The sequence below is a fragment of the Cornus florida genome, unplaced genomic scaffold (genome assembly GCF_030987335.1).
Source record: "Cornus florida cultivar Cherokee Brave unplaced genomic scaffold, ASM3098733v1 CherokeeBrave_3.0.0_Hap2_Chr01, whole genome shotgun sequence".
Classification (NCBI taxonomy): domain Eukaryota; kingdom Viridiplantae; phylum Streptophyta; class Magnoliopsida; order Cornales; family Cornaceae; genus Cornus; species Cornus florida.
The window spans coordinates 79666405-79684676 of NW_026775571.1; the positions used below are offsets into that span (position 1 = coordinate 79666405).

The following is an 18272-nucleotide window of genomic DNA, read 5'->3' on the forward strand; positions in this document are numbered from 1 at the left end:
GTAGGAAATCCACATTTTTATTACTTTGTGGTTGATTGGACTCCAAAATAAATTTATGCATGATGTGCCATCTCAACAGGTCATGTGCCTAACATTTGCAGCTGTAATCATCACTGGTATGAGAATCAAGTTCTGTGGTTTGATAATCAAGGCCTTCCTTTTGTTTTTTTGATGTGAAGCATGGGAGTAACTAATTATGTAGTGCAGACATGGACTTGCTCTCGAATATATATATGTGCATATCGACATGTTTCAATTTTGCCTTTTCCAGCTCAAACAAGTTGTTTCTCATTGAAGTTGTTCTGCATTAATGAATTGACAAAGTAGGAGAAACGTATCTTATGATATTGACACATTATGTTTATGAAACTCATTATTTAAATTTCTTTTCTTGTGAAGTGATTGTTATGGTAATTAACAGAGAATGATGGTTTGCTTTGTATTATTCATATTTTGATATGTAACTTAAAAGTAGAAAAAGGAACAGTGTCAAACTTAGTTCAAATTCAGATTCGGTTCACATTAAGGTTTGCCAATTTGACTATTCTATTTTTGCAGGAAAGGAAATTGGGTTTTACAGAAGCCATGAAACTTGAAATTGAACGTCTTCGACTTAATCTTTCTGCTGCTGAACGGGATAGAGCTTTATTATTAATTGGAACTGATCCTGCTACTATAAATCCAAATATGTTGCTTGATGATTCTTACATGGGAAGATTGTGCAGGGTTGCAAACAGCCTTGCAGTGCTTGGCCATGTTTCACTTGAAGACAAAATCACTGCTTCTATTGGTCTTGAGACCATTAATGATAATGCTATAGATTTCTGGAATATTACTGGGGTTGGTGAGAGCTGTTCTGGTGGCATGTGTCAGGTTCGTGCTGAAACTGGAGCACCTGGACACACATCATCCACAGTTTCATCTTCTGGGGATTCACAGTCTATCCTTTTGTGTTCTGAATGTGAGAGAAAAGTTTGTAAAGTTTGTTGTGCTGGGAGAGGAGCTCTTCTATGTGCTGCCTATAACACGAGGGAGGTTTCAAACTATAATGGTTTATCAAGTCAGGGTGGATCAAACCATGGGAGCGCAGACCTATCTTCAAATCGTTTGGTAACAATGGATGGGGTTATTTGTAAACAATGCTGCCATGAGATTGTGCTTGATGCATTGATCTTGGACTATGTCAGGGCCTTGATTAGCCTGCGAAGAAGTGCTCGTGCAGACAGCGCTGCACATAATGCTTTGGACCATGTGATGGGATTTTCTTCAGGAGATTTTCTTTCTGAAAAATATCAGTCTTCTGATAGTCAGGGAAGTTTGAAGATCTTAAGAGAGTTACTTAATGGAGAGGAATCACTTGCCGAATTTCCATTCGCCAGCTTCTTACATCCGGTATTGTCCCAGCTCTTATCTTGTCTGATTTGAATATGTTTGTGGAAATGACTTTCCTTCTCCTTATCATAAATTCTCTTGATTTCTGAATGTTTCTCAGAGTTATTAGACTTACCATGAGTTCTATTGTTATACCTTAAGCATTTTGTGGTACCACTCATCTTTGTGATTGTTGTTCAATGTCTCTTTAGGTAGAGGGCCATGGTGGTCTCTACACGTGTTAGAATATCTCTACTGTTTCTACAATCACTGTTTCTTCATTGAAACATGTCACAGATCTTATCTAGTTCTTTCTGTTTGTGTTTCTTTCTGGAATGCATTGATTCACTTAGCTATATGAACTTGTATTTTTGCCCTAGAGTACCCATGTTGACATGACATTATATGTGTACGAGGAAAGGGTATGGCATGAAAAAAAGGAGTGGAAATGACTACCATGCGACACATATTCTGTTGTGTTGAATGAAAAAAGAGAGCTTAAATTTTGTGCCACCTTAGCATCACTAAAGATTAATTGAGTACTCAAGTCATTGGAGGAGTCATTGCAAATAAACCCTTGTATTATGGCACTCTAAAAGATACAGTTTCATGGGTGCTTCTATGATCTATTAAATTTTTATAGGATTCCACACTGATAATATTTATAACGACATCTACAATAGTAATAACCAGAATCACCCTTATTTAAATTAAAAGTCTAAAACACACAGCCTTCCCAAATTTTGGGCACTTAGACATGCTGAAAGTGTTTGAGCATCAAAGGACTCAAGGATTATATAGACCACGCAAGGAACTGAAAGGTTAGTGATTGAAGGGCTGGGTGCACATCCAGTTATTTGTTGAATTAGTTAGCCGTATGTCTGATTTCCTTCTACTGACTATTTGAATTTTAATGAAGTCAGATTTTAATTCCCCTTTAGATAAGCCAGAGTCCAATCATGGATCTAAAGCCCATACACATCCAATTTATGTGGAAAATCAAGTGCTTGGGCAAGATTATATTTTTATTTAGTTCATTTTAGTTGAGTTGGTTTCTGACCAATTTTGCCCTGTGATGATGTGTAAAAATAGAAAACAGTGTTACTTGTGCAGCTGCATATCACACAAAAATCTTGAAGCATGCTCAAATTTGCTTTAGAACTATGTATTACACATGGCAGAACTTTCCTCAAGTTAGGCATGGTAGTTGACTTGGTATGGCTATACGTCCGATTGAATCTGCTTGGTATCCTGTTTTATGATTGTAGAATTGGCCATTCCCAAATATCATCATCTTGAGATTCATTTCCTATATGCTGGGGATATGACCATGTTAATCTTGTTTCCTTGATGCTGATCATGTCCAATGTTTGTTGAACAAAAAATTCTATAAATCTGAACTCATTTCATGCAGAAATCGTTATTGTACCTTCAGATTAGATAGCCTAGATTGCAAGATATCATGACAAGAAGATTCAAGACACTACCTAATTTTGCATTCTAATTTTTTAGTATTCATATGTTAAAAGTGTTCAACTATTTATTTATGCTTAAATATTTGTTATGTGATTGTAGGTTGAAACAGCAGCAGGTTCAGCACCATTCTTGTCGTTGCTTACTCCATTCAATTCTGGCTCACGTCATTCATACTGGAAAGCGCCCCCCAGTATCTCCACTGTTGAATTTGTTATTGTTCTTGGTAATCTTTCTGATGTCTCAGGGATTGTCCTCCTTGTTAGTCCCTGTGGCTATTCAATGTCTGATGCCCCTACTGTGAGTACACCTATCTTTTTACCCACATTTTTGTTAAATGAATAGCAGCAGTGGGTGAGTGGTCTGTCTGGTTAGAGCCCTGTATTTCTATGTGCCTACAAGAAGCCTAAAAGTTTGACATTATGTCCTTGCATCATCTTAACTTATAAATGTTTTGTTGGGTATTGGCTAAAATTGGATTTCATAATTTATAATGTCGTCTTTTAAAAATATTTTTAGAAGTTTTCTTGTGGAAAGAGATTATATATTTCCCTACGGATTATATTTTTCAATTTATATATCCGTAGTACTTGTCCAATAAGGAACTAGGTTTAGGGACTAAATAAAATAGCTATATTATTATATGAGGTTATAAGAGTGACAGGGTAATTTGCAGAATTACAGTTATATAGTTGTGGTTATTGTTGTAGTATTTATTCTCATATGTGAACTTAGAAAACAGCAGTTCAACAACTTTTTTAGTATGACATGCTTGCCTTTCGTCATTGTGTTGTTATTTAGGTTGATATTAAATTTGTAGTAGCATACTGTAGGCATAGGACCCAACTTGTCAGGTGGCACTCTATGTCTTGCCACACACTCACTTTCTGCCTCACCACATGGCACATTCACCTTGCCATCTGTCTTCTCTTCTACAATAACATCGTGATATTCCTTTAAATTGAATCTCCATTTGTCAGGTCCTCCATACATGTGTGCTAGCTATTTCTAGCTGCCCTCGGTTGTCCCCACCTCATGAACCAACCTTTGATACAGTGCTATAAGAGGAGGGGGACAACAGTAATATCAAGATTATCGTAGATTTTCTCTTACCACTTATTCTGTCCCTAAGTTTGCTTTTCTGTTCGGTTTAGCAATGTCTGGGCATTCAATTTTCTTATATGCAACACCTCCATCACTAGGCCTAGTTTGATCATATTAGTAGTTATAATTTTTTTCAATATTTTCCCAGATTCAATTGAATACATAATTTTTAGTGCCTCTATCCCACGGTAATTGGTGCTCATCGTATCTAGGTTATTATTATTTTTTTAATATTGATTTTCCTTCAGCAATCATTTTCCTATGATAGTCATATACTAATTTGAACGATTTTTTGTTGTAACAACTGCTAATTTTCATGTTCTACCACTAATTTCATGCATTTTCTTGACAAGTATCCTTCTACTGTTACTGCAGGTGCAAATCTGGGCCAGCAATAAAATACATAAGGAAGAAAGATCGTGCATGGGAAAGTGGGATGTTGAAACCCTGACCACATCTTCGTCTGAACTTTGTGGACCAGAAAAGTCGGGTAAAGAGGCTAAAGTACCGAGGCACATAAAATTTGCCTTCCGGAATCCTGTTCGATGCCGCATCATTTGGATTACACTACGTCTTAAAAGGGCTGGTTCAAGTTCTGTTAATTTTGAGAAAGATTTTAATCTTTTGTCTTTAGATGAAAACCCTTTTGCACAACAGAATAGGCGTGCCTCTTTTGGAGGACCAGTTGAAAGTGACCCATGTATTCATGCAAAAAGAATTCTAGTAGTTGGAAGCCCAGTGAGAAAGGATATAGGGCATACATCACAACAAAACTCTGAGCAAATTAATTTAAGAAGTTGGTTGGAGAGAGCACCGCAATTAAATAGATTCAGGGTGCGACTAATGCTTTTCTTCTTGTTCAGCCATGTGTAGGTTTGCTTTTTATATTTTGTATCACATATATTTTTACCAATAATACTCTTTCCACTTTCAGGTTCCAATTGAAGCTGAGAGGTTAACCAACAGCGATCTTGTTTTGGAACAGTATTTATCCCCTGCTTCACCTTTGCTGGCAGGATTTCGTCTTGATGGTTTCAGTGCAATAAAGCCTCGAGTTACTCATTCACCTTCTTCAGATGTAAATATATGGGACACATCATTAAACCTTTTAGAAGACAGACACATTTCTCCAGCAGTATTACATATTCAAGTTTCTGTTCTTCAGGTATTCATACTGTTATATTATTATTCAGTTGTCTGCACCATGGATCTAATAATATTATTTTTATTTCTTTTGATGTGGCTTTTATTCTCTCATACTAGTTATATGCCGGAAAATGTTTCAGCTAGTGCAACAGGAATTTTCAAATGGCCAAAATTCAAATAGCTAACATTTTTTTTGATAAGTAAAAATAACATTAAATAAGGTGTTCAAGAGGAGAACACGTCACAATTACAAAAGTTGAACCGGCGCTAAGGCCCCAAAGAATCCAAGAAAGTAATTAAATCATCAGAAGAGGAACAAAAGCTTCTCTTCACATAATTGAAAAGAGAACGAAGTATGTAAAGTTTGACCACTGCCGTAGGTGACTCTTTCCCTTCGAACATTCTGCTATTTCTCTCATTCCAAACATGGATTAAATCCTTAGTAGATCGTGGCATTACCCAACACATGCCAAACAACCCAACAATAAGATTCCAACAGTCATTCGCCACATGGCAATGCAAAAGGAGGTGATCAACGGACTCCTCATTATTCTTGCATAGACAACACCGATTAACAATACAATTGCCCCTTTTCCTCAAGTTATCAATTGTCAGAATCTTTCCCCACACGGCGGTCCAGACAAAGAAAGCCACCCTAGTTGGAGCCATGGACCGTCAAATAGCTTTCCACGGGAAGTCTTGATTAACAAAATTAGACAAACATAAGAACAAGGATCTTACTTCAAAACGACCGTAGGAAGAAGGAACCCAAATCAAATCGTCATTATCTCTGCCAACGCCCTCCTGCCGATACAGAAGATCTAGAAAAACACATACCTCGTCCATCTTCCAATCCTGAAAAGAGCACCGAAAATGCACATCTCACATAATCCCGCTGCTATCAAGCCGATAACAGTCAACTACGTAGGCGTGTTTATCAACAGCAATACTGAATAATTTAGGAAATGTACGAGATAGTGGCTAATCACCACACCAAAGATCTTCCCAAAGCCGAATGCGACGACCATTACGAACTTTGAATTTGATATGAGCAGAGAAAGCATCCCAACCCTTCTGAATAGCCTTCCACATCCCTACTCCTCCCACAAGGGTAACCGGACGTGTAGACCAACCTCCAGCCTTTTCTCCAAACCGACAAGAGACTAACCTGTGCCATGAACGATGCCTTTCCCTCCCATATCTCCATAACCATTTGCCCAGGAGAGCTTGATTGAAAGGAACTAAACGTCTTATTCCAAGTCCACCCAATTCCACAGGCTTACAAACTTGCTCCCATCTGACAAGGTGGTACTTGAACTCATCGCCCTTTCCTCCCCATAGGAAATCCCTTTGAAGTTTTTCAATCCTATCTGCAACGGAATAGGGGATTTGGAACATAAAAAGAAAATAAGTGGGAAGGCTCAATAACGTACTCTTAATAAGAGTAACTTTACCCCCCTTGGACAAGTATTGCTTCTTCCATCCTGTCAATCTCTTCGCATACCTGTCAATCACGGAATCCTAACTTCCCACTAACCTTGAAGAGACCCCTAGGGGCAAGCCCAAATAAGGAATAGGGAAAGAACTCACCTTGCATCCAAGAACTGCAGCTAAAGAGGAAATATCCTGAACATACCCTACTGGGACAAGCACACTCTTAGCCACATTGCCTGAAAACAAGTCAATATACACCTCAAGTATCGAAGTTGAGACACATCAGCATCACAGAAAACCAGGGTATCATCTGCAAAGAGTAAATGAGAAATCTCCATCTGATGGACTAAATCTCTACCCACCCTGAATCCCTTAATAAAACCAAGGTCCTCTGCCCTGCGCATAAGTTTGCTTAACCCCTCCATAACAACAAGAAAAAAGAAAGATGACAAAGGATCTCCTTGTCTTATACCCCGAGAGCATCCAATGAAACCAGCGGGAGAACCATTCACAAGAATTGGAAACTTGACAGACGAAAGACAGGTCTCAATCTACTTCCTCCATTTACTTCCAAACCCCATTCTTTGTAACAAATAGAGTAGGAAATTCCAATTCACATGATCGTATGCTTTCTTGATATCAAGTTTGCATAAAACTCCAGGAAAACGACGCCGCAATCTGGAGTCCACACATTCGCCATCAATAAGAACTGAATCAAGAATTTGCCGTCCGCCAACAAAAGCATTCTGGGAGTCCGATATAATCCCATCCATTACTTCCCTCATCCTTAAAGCAAGCACCTTAGCAATAAGTTTGTAAATACAGCCCACCAAGCTGATTGGATGGAAATCCTTTATATCTGAAGCGCCTCTCTTCTTAGGGATAAGGGCAATGAATGAAGCATTAAGCGACTTCTCAAAGACACCATAAGAATGAAACTCCTGAAAAGTACCCATCATCTCATTTCTAACTACCGCCCAACTTTCCATCAAAAATCGCATGGTAAAGCCATCAGGCCCCGGAGCTTTGTCCCCATTACAACTTGATAAAGCCTTTAGAACGTCTTCTTCAGTAAAAGGATTCTCAATCCTATCTCTATCCAGCTCAGAAATATCCTCAAAATGGAGACCATCAAGTTTGGGCCTCCAAACTAAAGGCTCGGTATAAAACTTCTGATAAAAGGAAGCAATACCGTTACGCACCTCTTCCTCTCTCCACAGCTCCTCACCTTCCACCCGAATTCTTCCTATATGATTACTACTTCTGTGAGCGTTATCTAACCAGTGGAAGAATTTTGTGTTCCGATCTCCTTCCTTATTCCAAAGAGCCCGAAATTTTTGTCGCCACGAGATCTCCTCCATACTAGCAATCTCAGCAAGAACCGCCTGACAAGAGGCTCTCTTAGAACGTAGAAAGTCCACATCCCCTCCCGCCTCCTCAAGACGATCAATCTCGGAAAAATCTTCAAGTACTCTATTCTTCCTCCATTCCAGATTCCCGAAGACATCCTTGTTTCACTGCTTAAGAGCAAATTTGAGAGCCCTTAACTTCTTTGTTATTGTGAAACTGGGCGATCCTGAAATAATAACTCCCTCCCACCAAGATCTGACTTTCGCTTGGAAATCTTCCACTCGCAGCCACATATTCTCAAATCTAAACGGGGATCTTTGAGAACATAAACCCCCACAATCTAAGACCAAAGGAATATGATCAGAGGTGACCCTTGCTAACACCGCCTGAAAGACATCTGGGAATTTCTCTTCCCAATCCCCGGAAATTAAAAATTTGTCCAGTCTTGAAAGAGTGATTGGATCCCTACCATTTGACCAAGTATAGGTTGCGCCTTCCATTAGTAAGTCAACAAGAAGATGCTCGTCAATAAAATCAGAAAATTGATCCATTTCCAATGATCTTCCCCCTGTAGACCTCTCTGATGGGTACCTAACAGAATTGAAATCCCCTCCCAAGCACCAAGGGAGAGACCACAATCCTTGGACATGGCAAAGCTCCTCCCAAAAGATACATCGCTTATCATCAACAACCGGTCCATAGACTCCAGTAAAAACCCATCTGAAGTTGTCCTCTTCCATCTTAAGCACACAAGATACAGAAAATCTCCCCATCCAGATGTCCGTTCGAGATAACCATCTACTATCCCACATGACTAAGATCCCATTCGAAGAACCTATGGCATTCAGGGCCTCCCATTCCACAAATCTTCCTCCCCACAAACTCCTAACCACCCTGTCAGAAATGGATGCCAACTTGGTTTCTTGTAAACAAACAAGTTGGGCACCCCACTTCCTTAAAGCTACCTTCACCACCCTTCTCTTATTCGGATCATTGAGACCATGAACATTCCATGTAATGATTCGTAGCTTCATTGCAAACTAGATAAAATTATCTCCCCTCCACCCTTCCTAAGACTGTTGCTCCTGGTCCTTCCCCTTTCCTTCGCAACTTCTCCTTTCCCTTCGTAGTTGACTTCAGAAATAAAATTCTTCATCTCCTGTACTCATTTCCAAGACGGTAAAGACCTATTGTTCATAACTTCATTGTTCACTGCAACCTCTCTGCCTTCCACAATTGCTTGAAGGATAGATAATGTCTGATCGTCATTACCTTCTGAAGAGACTCCCAAAAGCTCACTAGTGACTCTAATATTGTCAACTACCCAGTCTTTCCCCATGTCAGCAACATGTTCGTCGGGTCGCACCATAGCCAGTGGTTCCTCCTGTAGGATTTCAGAACCATTCTCTATCCAAGGTGTAAGCTCATTGGAGCAAACCTGTTGGATAGAACCCAAATCATCAAACACCTCCTCTTCTAGCTCCCTGTTATTCTCATAAAAAGAATCTGATACTGTAACAAAATCGCCCATCCCAGCGAATCTGCTAGAATCATTCTCGTCAGCCCCTACATAAGGCAAGCAATTAAGACCTTTCAGTGCTACACTTAAACGAAGCTCTTTGAGCAAAGCTATAGCCTCTTCATTGGACAACTGAAAATGCAAGTCTCTGCCCACACAGATTGTAACCCCTTCAGATAATTTCTTGATTGCACAATCTGCGATTTTCATCTGCCTAGAGATGCCAGACTCACTATCTTCCTGTCCTTCTGTAATCAGCCCATGCGAAGAGTTAGTTCCATTGTTCGTAACAGTTAACCCGCACCTCTTCTCCAATTACGGCACAACACCGGCACTCCTCAACACACTAGAATGGGTAGAAGAAGAGGATGGAACATTGAAACTTTGAGGATGTGAAACTGATGGCCTTGGAACATTAGTAGAAGTCCACTTCTGCTCCTCTTTTCGAGACCATCTAACTCCATGACGGTTTCTGTTAAAGTCCCGAGATGAAGACTTGACAATTTTTCCCTTCGGCTGTGAAGTATCAGAGAGGGATGAAGATGAGATGCCTGCACAACATTGAGAATGACGAGAACCCTTCTCAACAGGACCTCCACCAGTCGCGGCAGCAGATAAGTTCATCCATCTCTTCTTCTCCGGTGAATTCCAGAAGGTTGCAGAGGCATCATCAAAACGACGCCTCTGTAAATGGCCAACTCCTGTGGAAATAGGTGGGCTGGGCCTGGAGTTGATAAAAGAAACTGAAATTTTATTATTGGGCCCCCTCAAAACCTTTCTCTTCAGGTTGCTCACATGTGGTCCATATCGTATATTGGCAATAGGCTGTGGGCTGGGCTTGTTCTTAAAAGAAACAGGCCCTCGATGAACAGCCCTCTTCATCTCCTGTGGGCCGTGATGAACAAGCAGCCCATTTGTCGAATTAGGCCCGTAACCCGCTTCAGATCCGCGCTTAGGCCCATCAGAATCTGCTCCATAAATATCTCCCTTAAAACCACGATCTCTGCCACGTGGTTGGTATCCGTTAGCGTGTATATTACGAGGGAACGTAAGGCGGTGACCAAGGGCTTGATTGACTCTGGCCCCTCAGCCCCCTCTACGTGCTTCTGGCGCGTGAAAAGGCAGTCTCCTCTTTCCTTCGACGCCTTGGTGGATCTGTGCATTCCGGCGACTACCTTCAGTTGCAGCAACCGGGATATGTGAACTCTCCCCAACGCCATAGTAGGATTTCGGAAGGATATGAGGTGTGATTTCCTCAATCAAGTTGACCCTGAAAGCCACTCGTTGGTCCTCAACAAAAATGTACTCCGGCATCACTTTTCTGGCCGAAACATAGACGAGAATTCTCAGTCCACACGCCGAGATGTCCGCCTCAACACCACGAAATCCACCACATAAGTTCCCAATTGCTTCAAATAACTTGTTGTACCATAGATGGAGGGGCAAACCAAACAACATCACCCTTCGTATTACTCGTTCGTTGACAGCAGAGCAGCCGGCGGCGAAGTACCAAATGTCGATGGATAATAAGGCGTCGCCCCATCTCTTTCTCCCTTCATCCAAAACCCCTTAAGGCCTCAGTCTTCGATAGAAACCTGAACACGAGCAGATCATCAGATAAAGGAGAAACTTTCACCCCACATGAAACCTTCCAAGTTTTCGACACCCACGCCTTAATCCCTTCGAGACACCCTACGTCTTTGTCGAAGCGACCTACCAGACATGATTGCAATACAGATTCACGCTCCTTGATGCTTTGATGATCAACCCTAAAAACCAGATCATTGCCTATAGAGCAACTTTTGATTTCCCCGTGGAAATTGAGACATGGTAGGGTCGCAACACTGAGATAGGATCGCTGCATATCATGATTCCTTGCCAAAAAAACGAAAAACCAGTGACAGACATAAACGGCTGACGCCGGAGTAGAAGACTCCGACGTCAAAAAGAGAAGAGAGAGAAAAGAGAAGAGAAAAGTCGAACATAGTCAACGAGAAGAAATGAGACATTGTAATGATTTCAAATATCTAACATGCAGACACGTTTTTGATCTGTTGTGTTCTGTTAGACTTGTTGCTTAGGCAAGAACCAGTGGATACTATGAGTTCTTTGTGTTGATTTTCCTCTGCACCAGCAATAGAAGTGTAGGACTCAAGTTTCAGAGAAACGGATCTGAGTGAGAGAGAGCTCAGTTCCTTGTGGTTTTGATGTATCAGTTGCACCCTTTTGTGAAATCTTGGAGATTTGTTTGGTAGGAGATATACTGATTCTTCAGTTAAGCATAGGATCCTTAATGGGTGAGAATGAGGGTATTTTAGTCTGTTTTCCAGGCAGGATGAGGTGCCCATTCTTTTCACTGCTAGGGAGTAGTCACACAAAAGTCTTACTTCCTTCTTTATCTTTCTTCCTCTTTCGTTTGTTAAGATTCACAAGTAGCTACTTAAAATAACTTTGGGAGGCAGAAACTGCAAGACTAACATAAGGAAATGACTAACATAAAATAACTTTTGACAGTTGACAACTGCTAATAGTGAACTCTAATTATGAGTGAACCAATGAAAGTTGGAATTAGCTTTTTACCCTTGAATACTGGATCTTCCCTTGGGAAAGTTTCCACAACTAACTTAACTAACTTTTGACAGTTGAGTGTTGACAACTGCTAATTTTCATGTTCTACCTTAAAGTAACTTTGGGAGGCAGAAACTGTAAGACTGCTGATTGTTAGATGCATCATTTCTCATCTTGTTAGGAAAACTGAACCTCGAATTCTATGATTGAGAAGATCATGTCAGTTTGATAGTCTGATGAATCTTTAAAGCTGTCTTTTGCACCTAATGTTTGCAATAATATGGAAGAATGTAGAGTGCTTGGGCCTTCCTATTGATTGCAAGTAGTTTGACTCTATAAAAATGGCTTATCTTCCATGAACGCTCATTAAAGTACTTTTTTATCTTCCCGGACAACTCTCGATATTGCTAAACTAAATATGTCGAACATGCCATGAGCTCTCAGGTTCACATGCCCAACTTCCTGGGCAAGGGTTGAGGAAAATTAGCCAACGGTTGAAAATGAGGATTGAGAGCTGAGAATAACTTTTACATCACACTCTTTTATGTTTTGAATAGATGTATAAATTTCACGAAAGAGCCTAAAGGGGCACAACCAATGCAAGTGCAAACTATGCAAAAAAAAAATAAAAATCAATGCATACAAGTCTATAATGTCAAATTCTTAATTGTTTTTGTTGTTTTTAATTGTTTATTTATTTATTTATTTTTTAACATCTGTATGCAAAATTCTGGTGTAAAAAGTTATGTCAAAGTTAGGATCTGCTAAGAATCTTCCTCTCCTTCCAGTTTTTTTAATTATTTTATCCAATTGTGTCTGCATGGGATCGTTACATGGCACTAGGGGTGGTTAAAATTGGACGGGACAACCCAAGCCCATTCCCTGTTTGTGGATGGGCTTTGACATTCCTTTGTATTGCCCGGGTTAGGCTTGAGTTGAATTTTTTCAACCTGACCACAATGTAGGTCGGCTTTGGGTAGAGGTGCTGGCAACACAAGCCTAACTTTATATATATATATATATATATATATATATATATATATATATATTATGTTTAATAGAGTGTCAATTGTCAAGTTAGTTAAGCTAGTTGTGGTAACTTTTCTAAGGGAAGATCCACTATTCAAGGGTAAAAAGCTAATTCCAACTTTCATTGGTTCATTCATAATTAAGGTTCATGATGCATCCATATAGTTCACGTTTTGTAATTATAGGCAAAGCTCAAGAGGGGAGTGCATCCCAAAAACTATGCAAGGGCCAATAGGGCCCCTAAACTCTTAAAGTATCCACAAAATCCACTAACTTCCCTATAGATTTTCAATTTCTCCCCCTTAGCCAAAAAAATAAGTATGGAGGTTAGAGAACTTGGCACACTAATAGAATTTTCCTCTTCCTCGAAGGCCCTCCTATTCCTTTTGTTCCACAAAGACCACCAAAAGCACAAAGGCAAAACTCGCCACACATCACGAGTTTTAGCTCCCACAATGCTGCCTCTCCAAGCCTCAAGAGCACTCCTAGTAGAAAGAGGCATAACCTGTTGTGCCCCAAAAATGTCCAAGAACATGTCCCTACAATCTCAAGCCACCGGGCAATGTAGAAGGTGATGATCCGCCGTCTTCTCATCCACATGTAACCCGCCTCAAATTGTCCGTCATGATGATCTGACCCAAAGCGACTGTCCAAGCAAAAAAGGTCACTTTGAGGGGTGCCTTTATGCGCCACACAACCTTCCATGGAAAAGGAATGGCTCATCAGTCACCAATCTCAAGTAGAAAGAGCACACCCTGAACCTTTCCTTGGAAGAGGGAATCCATAACCACTCATCTGACCCCACACCCTCCACTGGTAAAACACTGCCAAACAATCACAAATGTCCTCCAGCTCCCAATCCTAGAAATGTCTTGACCACTGCACATTCCATGTTAGCACTCCGCTATCAAGACAATAGCAATCGACAATCATGGCATGTTTGTCTGTTGCAATACTAAGAAGACTTGGATAGGAACAAGCTAAGGATTTATCTCCACACCAATAATATCCCTCACCCTAAAGCGAATGTGTTTTGAAAACGCATCCCATCCATTCTGGATGATTTTCCAAACTCCAACTCTAGGCGGGCCCCTCAGTGTTAAAGAACACCACCCACCCCTATCCTCTCCAAACTTTGAACAAATGACCCTCCTCCAGAGTCTACTCCTCTCCACCCCAAATCTCCATAACCACTTGCCCTACAGGGCATTGTTGAATGGAGCAAGTCTCCTAATCCGCAAGCCTCCCATCTGAATTGGCTTACATACCTGGTCCCAACTCAGAAGATGGTATTTGAACTCCTCCCCCATTCCTCCCCATAGGAAATTTCCGTTGGAACTTCTCAATCCTCTGCCTCACTGAGCCTGGAATCTGAAACAAGGATCTGAAGTAAGTGGGCAAACTCGATAATGTGCTCTTCATCAAGGTCAAGTGACCCAATTATCAAAAAAAAAAAAAAATCAAGGCCAAGTGACCCCTTTTGACAGATACTGTTTCTTCCACCCTTCGAGCCTCCTCTCAAACCACTCAATAACTGGGTCCCATGTTGCTACTCTCTTCGAAGGTGCCCCCAAAGGCAAGCCTAAGTATGATATTGGAAAGTCCCCAATCCGACAGCCCAGGATACCCGCAAGAATAGAGATCTGGGCCACCTCCCCCACCTGGACAATCTCACTCTGCTTTCACATTCAAGCCAGAAACTGCTTTGAAAGCAAACCAACACACTCCTCAGATATCTCAACTGGTGCATCTGCTCTCTACTTACTATGAAGTCTCTAACAAAACCCAGATCCACTGCCCTCATCAGACGGCTGAAAGCCTCCATCACAATTAGGAAAAGAAATGGTGAGAGTTGGACTCCCTGCCTCAACCCTCTCGAGCTACTGAAGAATCAAGAAGGAGATCCATTTACCAACACTGAGAACCTCACAGTAGAGATACACACCTCTACAAAAGGAATGGCAAGAAACCCCATCTCACATGATCATAAGCCTTCTCAATATCCAGTTTACAAAGGACTCCTGGGACTCTCCACTACTCAATCTAGAATCCATACAATGGTTGAATCTAGAATCTGACGGCCTCCCACAAAGGCATTCTGGGACTCTCAGATGACACCAGCTCACCAAACTAACAAGCGTGAACTTAACATCCATCGCTCCGAAATCGTATCAGAGTTCAACCCATCTGGACTCGGTCTCCAAGTAAACTCTGTTTACAAGGGCTAGTAAAAGGAAGCAATCCCTCTATGCACATCCTCCTCTCTACTCAAAAGGCTCCCATCAACCCAAATCCTCCCACTGTGGTTGCTCCTCCGATGAGCATTAGCTAACTGATGGAAGAACTTAGTGTTTTTGTCAGCCTCCTTAAACCACAAAGCCTAAAGTGTCTATCAAGGATTCATGTCAGCTCGATTGACTGAAGAATGAATCGAAACTTACTACCAATCGATTGACATGTGACTCGATTGATCAAATAATTCGATTATTAAGTTTCAATTATATTTGAAACTCTTAAAACCATTGTTTTGTTTTGTTTTGTTTTTTTGTTTTGTTTTGTTATTTATTTATTTATTTATTTTTTTTTTGATACTCGATAAAAAGACACCCACAGTTAAGAGAACCTAAGCTCAATATACTAGGGCATTCAGGCATACTTTATAGCATGCATTGTGCATACTTGTAATCTCTCTTTTCATTTTTTCTTTTGTTGGTAAAGGCGTATTTGCAATGTCTAATTGCTATGGTTTTGTGTTTTTCACATTAATCATACATCTAGCAGGGTGATTGTGTCCTTTGGTGGTTGTTGCGTTTCATCATTCTTCAACTACAAATCCAGTCAAACATGAGTTGAAGTTACTTTAAAAGAGATTAGAAGTCCATAGAGAAGAAGATAGCATAAAGAAGGGAAAGGAAGAGGGAGGGAGGGAAGGGGGGAATCTAGGCAAGTGCACGAGACTCCCGTCATTACAGAGTTGTGGGGCCTGTTGAACTAATACTATGTACTTAAAAATTGAAAAAAAAATTATAAATCAATCGTAGTAAGTATATATATATATATATATTTATTTATAATATTAGTCTTATTAATATATATTTTGAGGGAAAATACAATACAAAAGGTGAACCTAAATAAGTAGTTATGAAAACTGATATGAAAAGGAAAAAGAAATAAAAGAATAGAGAAAAGGAAGCGCTTACAAGTAAAAGAAAAGTTGTAAAGAGAAAACATTGTTCAATTATTAAATTTTATTCAACATTTGTTTACTACTCATGAAACTGAGTGATAAAGAAGGTTCATGTATTTTTATTAAATATGAGGTGCCATTAGTGTAATTTTTTCATCTCTTTTTAATTCGTATAATAGATATTATACTTGTGTATACATAAATGTAAATAAAACAATGATATGTTGCAGCAAAACAAAATTTATATGAATTTTGGGGGTCACAAGTAAGGGTATTTATATAAAATAACAAATTTTGTGGGTGCGTAAGAAGAAATTTAAAAAATTTTGGGGGACAATAGCCTCCCTTACCCCCCTCTGGCTCCGCCCCTGGGGAGCGAGTCTGTTGACAAATTAGCAGCTGGAAGGATCGGGGATGATCTTTGTAAGTCTGAGTCGGGAGGGGGAGAATCTGAAAGCTTAGATGTATTCTCTTTCTCATGTAATACATTTTATCTGCCTGATTAGGTCCCACGGTTTTGCTCATTTGGGTTTTTCCCATAAAAGTTTCCAGTGTGATTCTTTTGTATTACTTTTCATGTTCTTTTTTGCTTTGATGAACATTATGGCTATTAATCTAGTGGAAATTTTACATGAGATAAAATTGGAACTCTAGGCCTAGATCACGACTTTGCGCATACTCTAATCAGAGCCTAGGGTTTCAGCCTAGTATTTTTCTCAATTACTAATATATTAGGGAACTTGACTTGACCGGCCCTATTTTAGCCCGGCTAACCTGACCAATCCAAGCCTAACCGAGCTTAACTGAGCATAGAAAAATATGCTTGGGCTAGGGCTAGGGCTTGGCACCTTGGGTTGGGCTCAGGTTGACAACCAAACAGCCCGATTTCCACGTACATGCTGCAATGGTGAAAATTATTCTCACAAGCTATGTTTGGTCTTGATTAGGCATGGTTAGTTTTTTGTGTACAAAGCATCTTCTGCATGGTGTTTATTCATTTGTCCATCTTCATTACTCGTTACTATTATTCTGTGCATGTGGATGAAGCATACGATCATGTTCTGGACAAGAGTTTATACTTTCTTAATGGTAATGATTTAGTTTCAAGTCTTTTAGAGTTGAGTAAGCGAATGTCAACTGTAAAAAGATTATATTTATGATATCTATCTACAGGAACCTCACAACTTGGTTACTGTTGCGGAGTATCGGTTGCCAGAGGTGAAGGGTGGGACACCCATGTACTTCGATTTCCCTAGAAGGATACAAACTCGCCGAATCTTATTCAGGCTTCTTGGAGATGTAGCATCATTTTCAGATGATCCATCTGAGCAAGACGATTCAGATTATAGAGCGCCATTGGCAGCAGGTTTGTCTTTGACAAATAGAATCAAGTTGTATCACTATGCAGATCCCTATGAACTTGGGAAATGGGCGAGCCTTTCTGCTGTTTGATTGCTATCGTACAAAGATGACAGGTTTGGGGAATTGGTTGCAAATTGGTTTTTGTAGGTTGATCGAATTAATATTCTTTGTTGTAATTTAAATTGTTTGTAATGGTTTTGTTATTCATTAATGTAATAATAGTGGTGTCATCCAGAAATTAGATTAGCTTGTTTTTACTGTGTGCAAGACCAATTTGGCAAAGATAATCTGCCATTGTTATCAGATTCTAATGTTCCTATTCTGAATTTGATATAATAGAAGCTGAGAGAGTTGTTCCTATTTTGCCTATTTTGCAAGCTTTGACCTACGTTCAAGTTCTTCGTGTGAATAATTGTTGATGTGACTTTCTACAATTTACAAATGCGGAGAGCCATATAGAGAGCAACACATCGGTTGCGGCATTTGTATGCAACCATCACATCATCTATCCATTTTTTGAAAAGTGGATAGCCAAGTCAGTATTAAAGTGTGCTGATTTGGCAATTCATATATTTTTTTCCACTAACTTTTGTCTCATGGTATGCAACCCAATATCTGGCTATCTAGTATCTACTTTATTATTTTATAATTTTTTAAATTAATTTATTTTAAGAAATTAAATTTTATTTTATTATTTTTTAATAATTTATTTGTCTTTTTTTCAACAAT

The 18272-nt window shown here is 39.8% G+C and overlaps 1 protein-coding gene across 1 annotated transcript in view; it reads left to right on the top strand.

The window, feature by feature from the left end:
* Window positions 1-17903, top strand: part of LOC132302497 (probable phosphoinositide phosphatase SAC9) — a 67503-nt gene extending 49600 nt beyond the window's left edge. Inside the window, exons 10-14 of the mRNA XM_059799383.1 lie at window positions 559-1392; window positions 2947-3144; window positions 4324-4782; window positions 4883-5113; window positions 17355-17903. Coding sequence (XP_059655366.1) covers window positions 559-1392; window positions 2947-3144; window positions 4324-4782; window positions 4883-5113; window positions 17355-17633 — 2001 coding nt within the window. The 3' untranslated portion in view covers window positions 17634-17903. The remainder of the gene's footprint in view (window positions 1-558; window positions 1393-2946; window positions 3145-4323; window positions 4783-4882; window positions 5114-17354) is intronic.
* The last annotated feature ends 369 nt before the right edge of the window (window positions 17904-18272 follow it).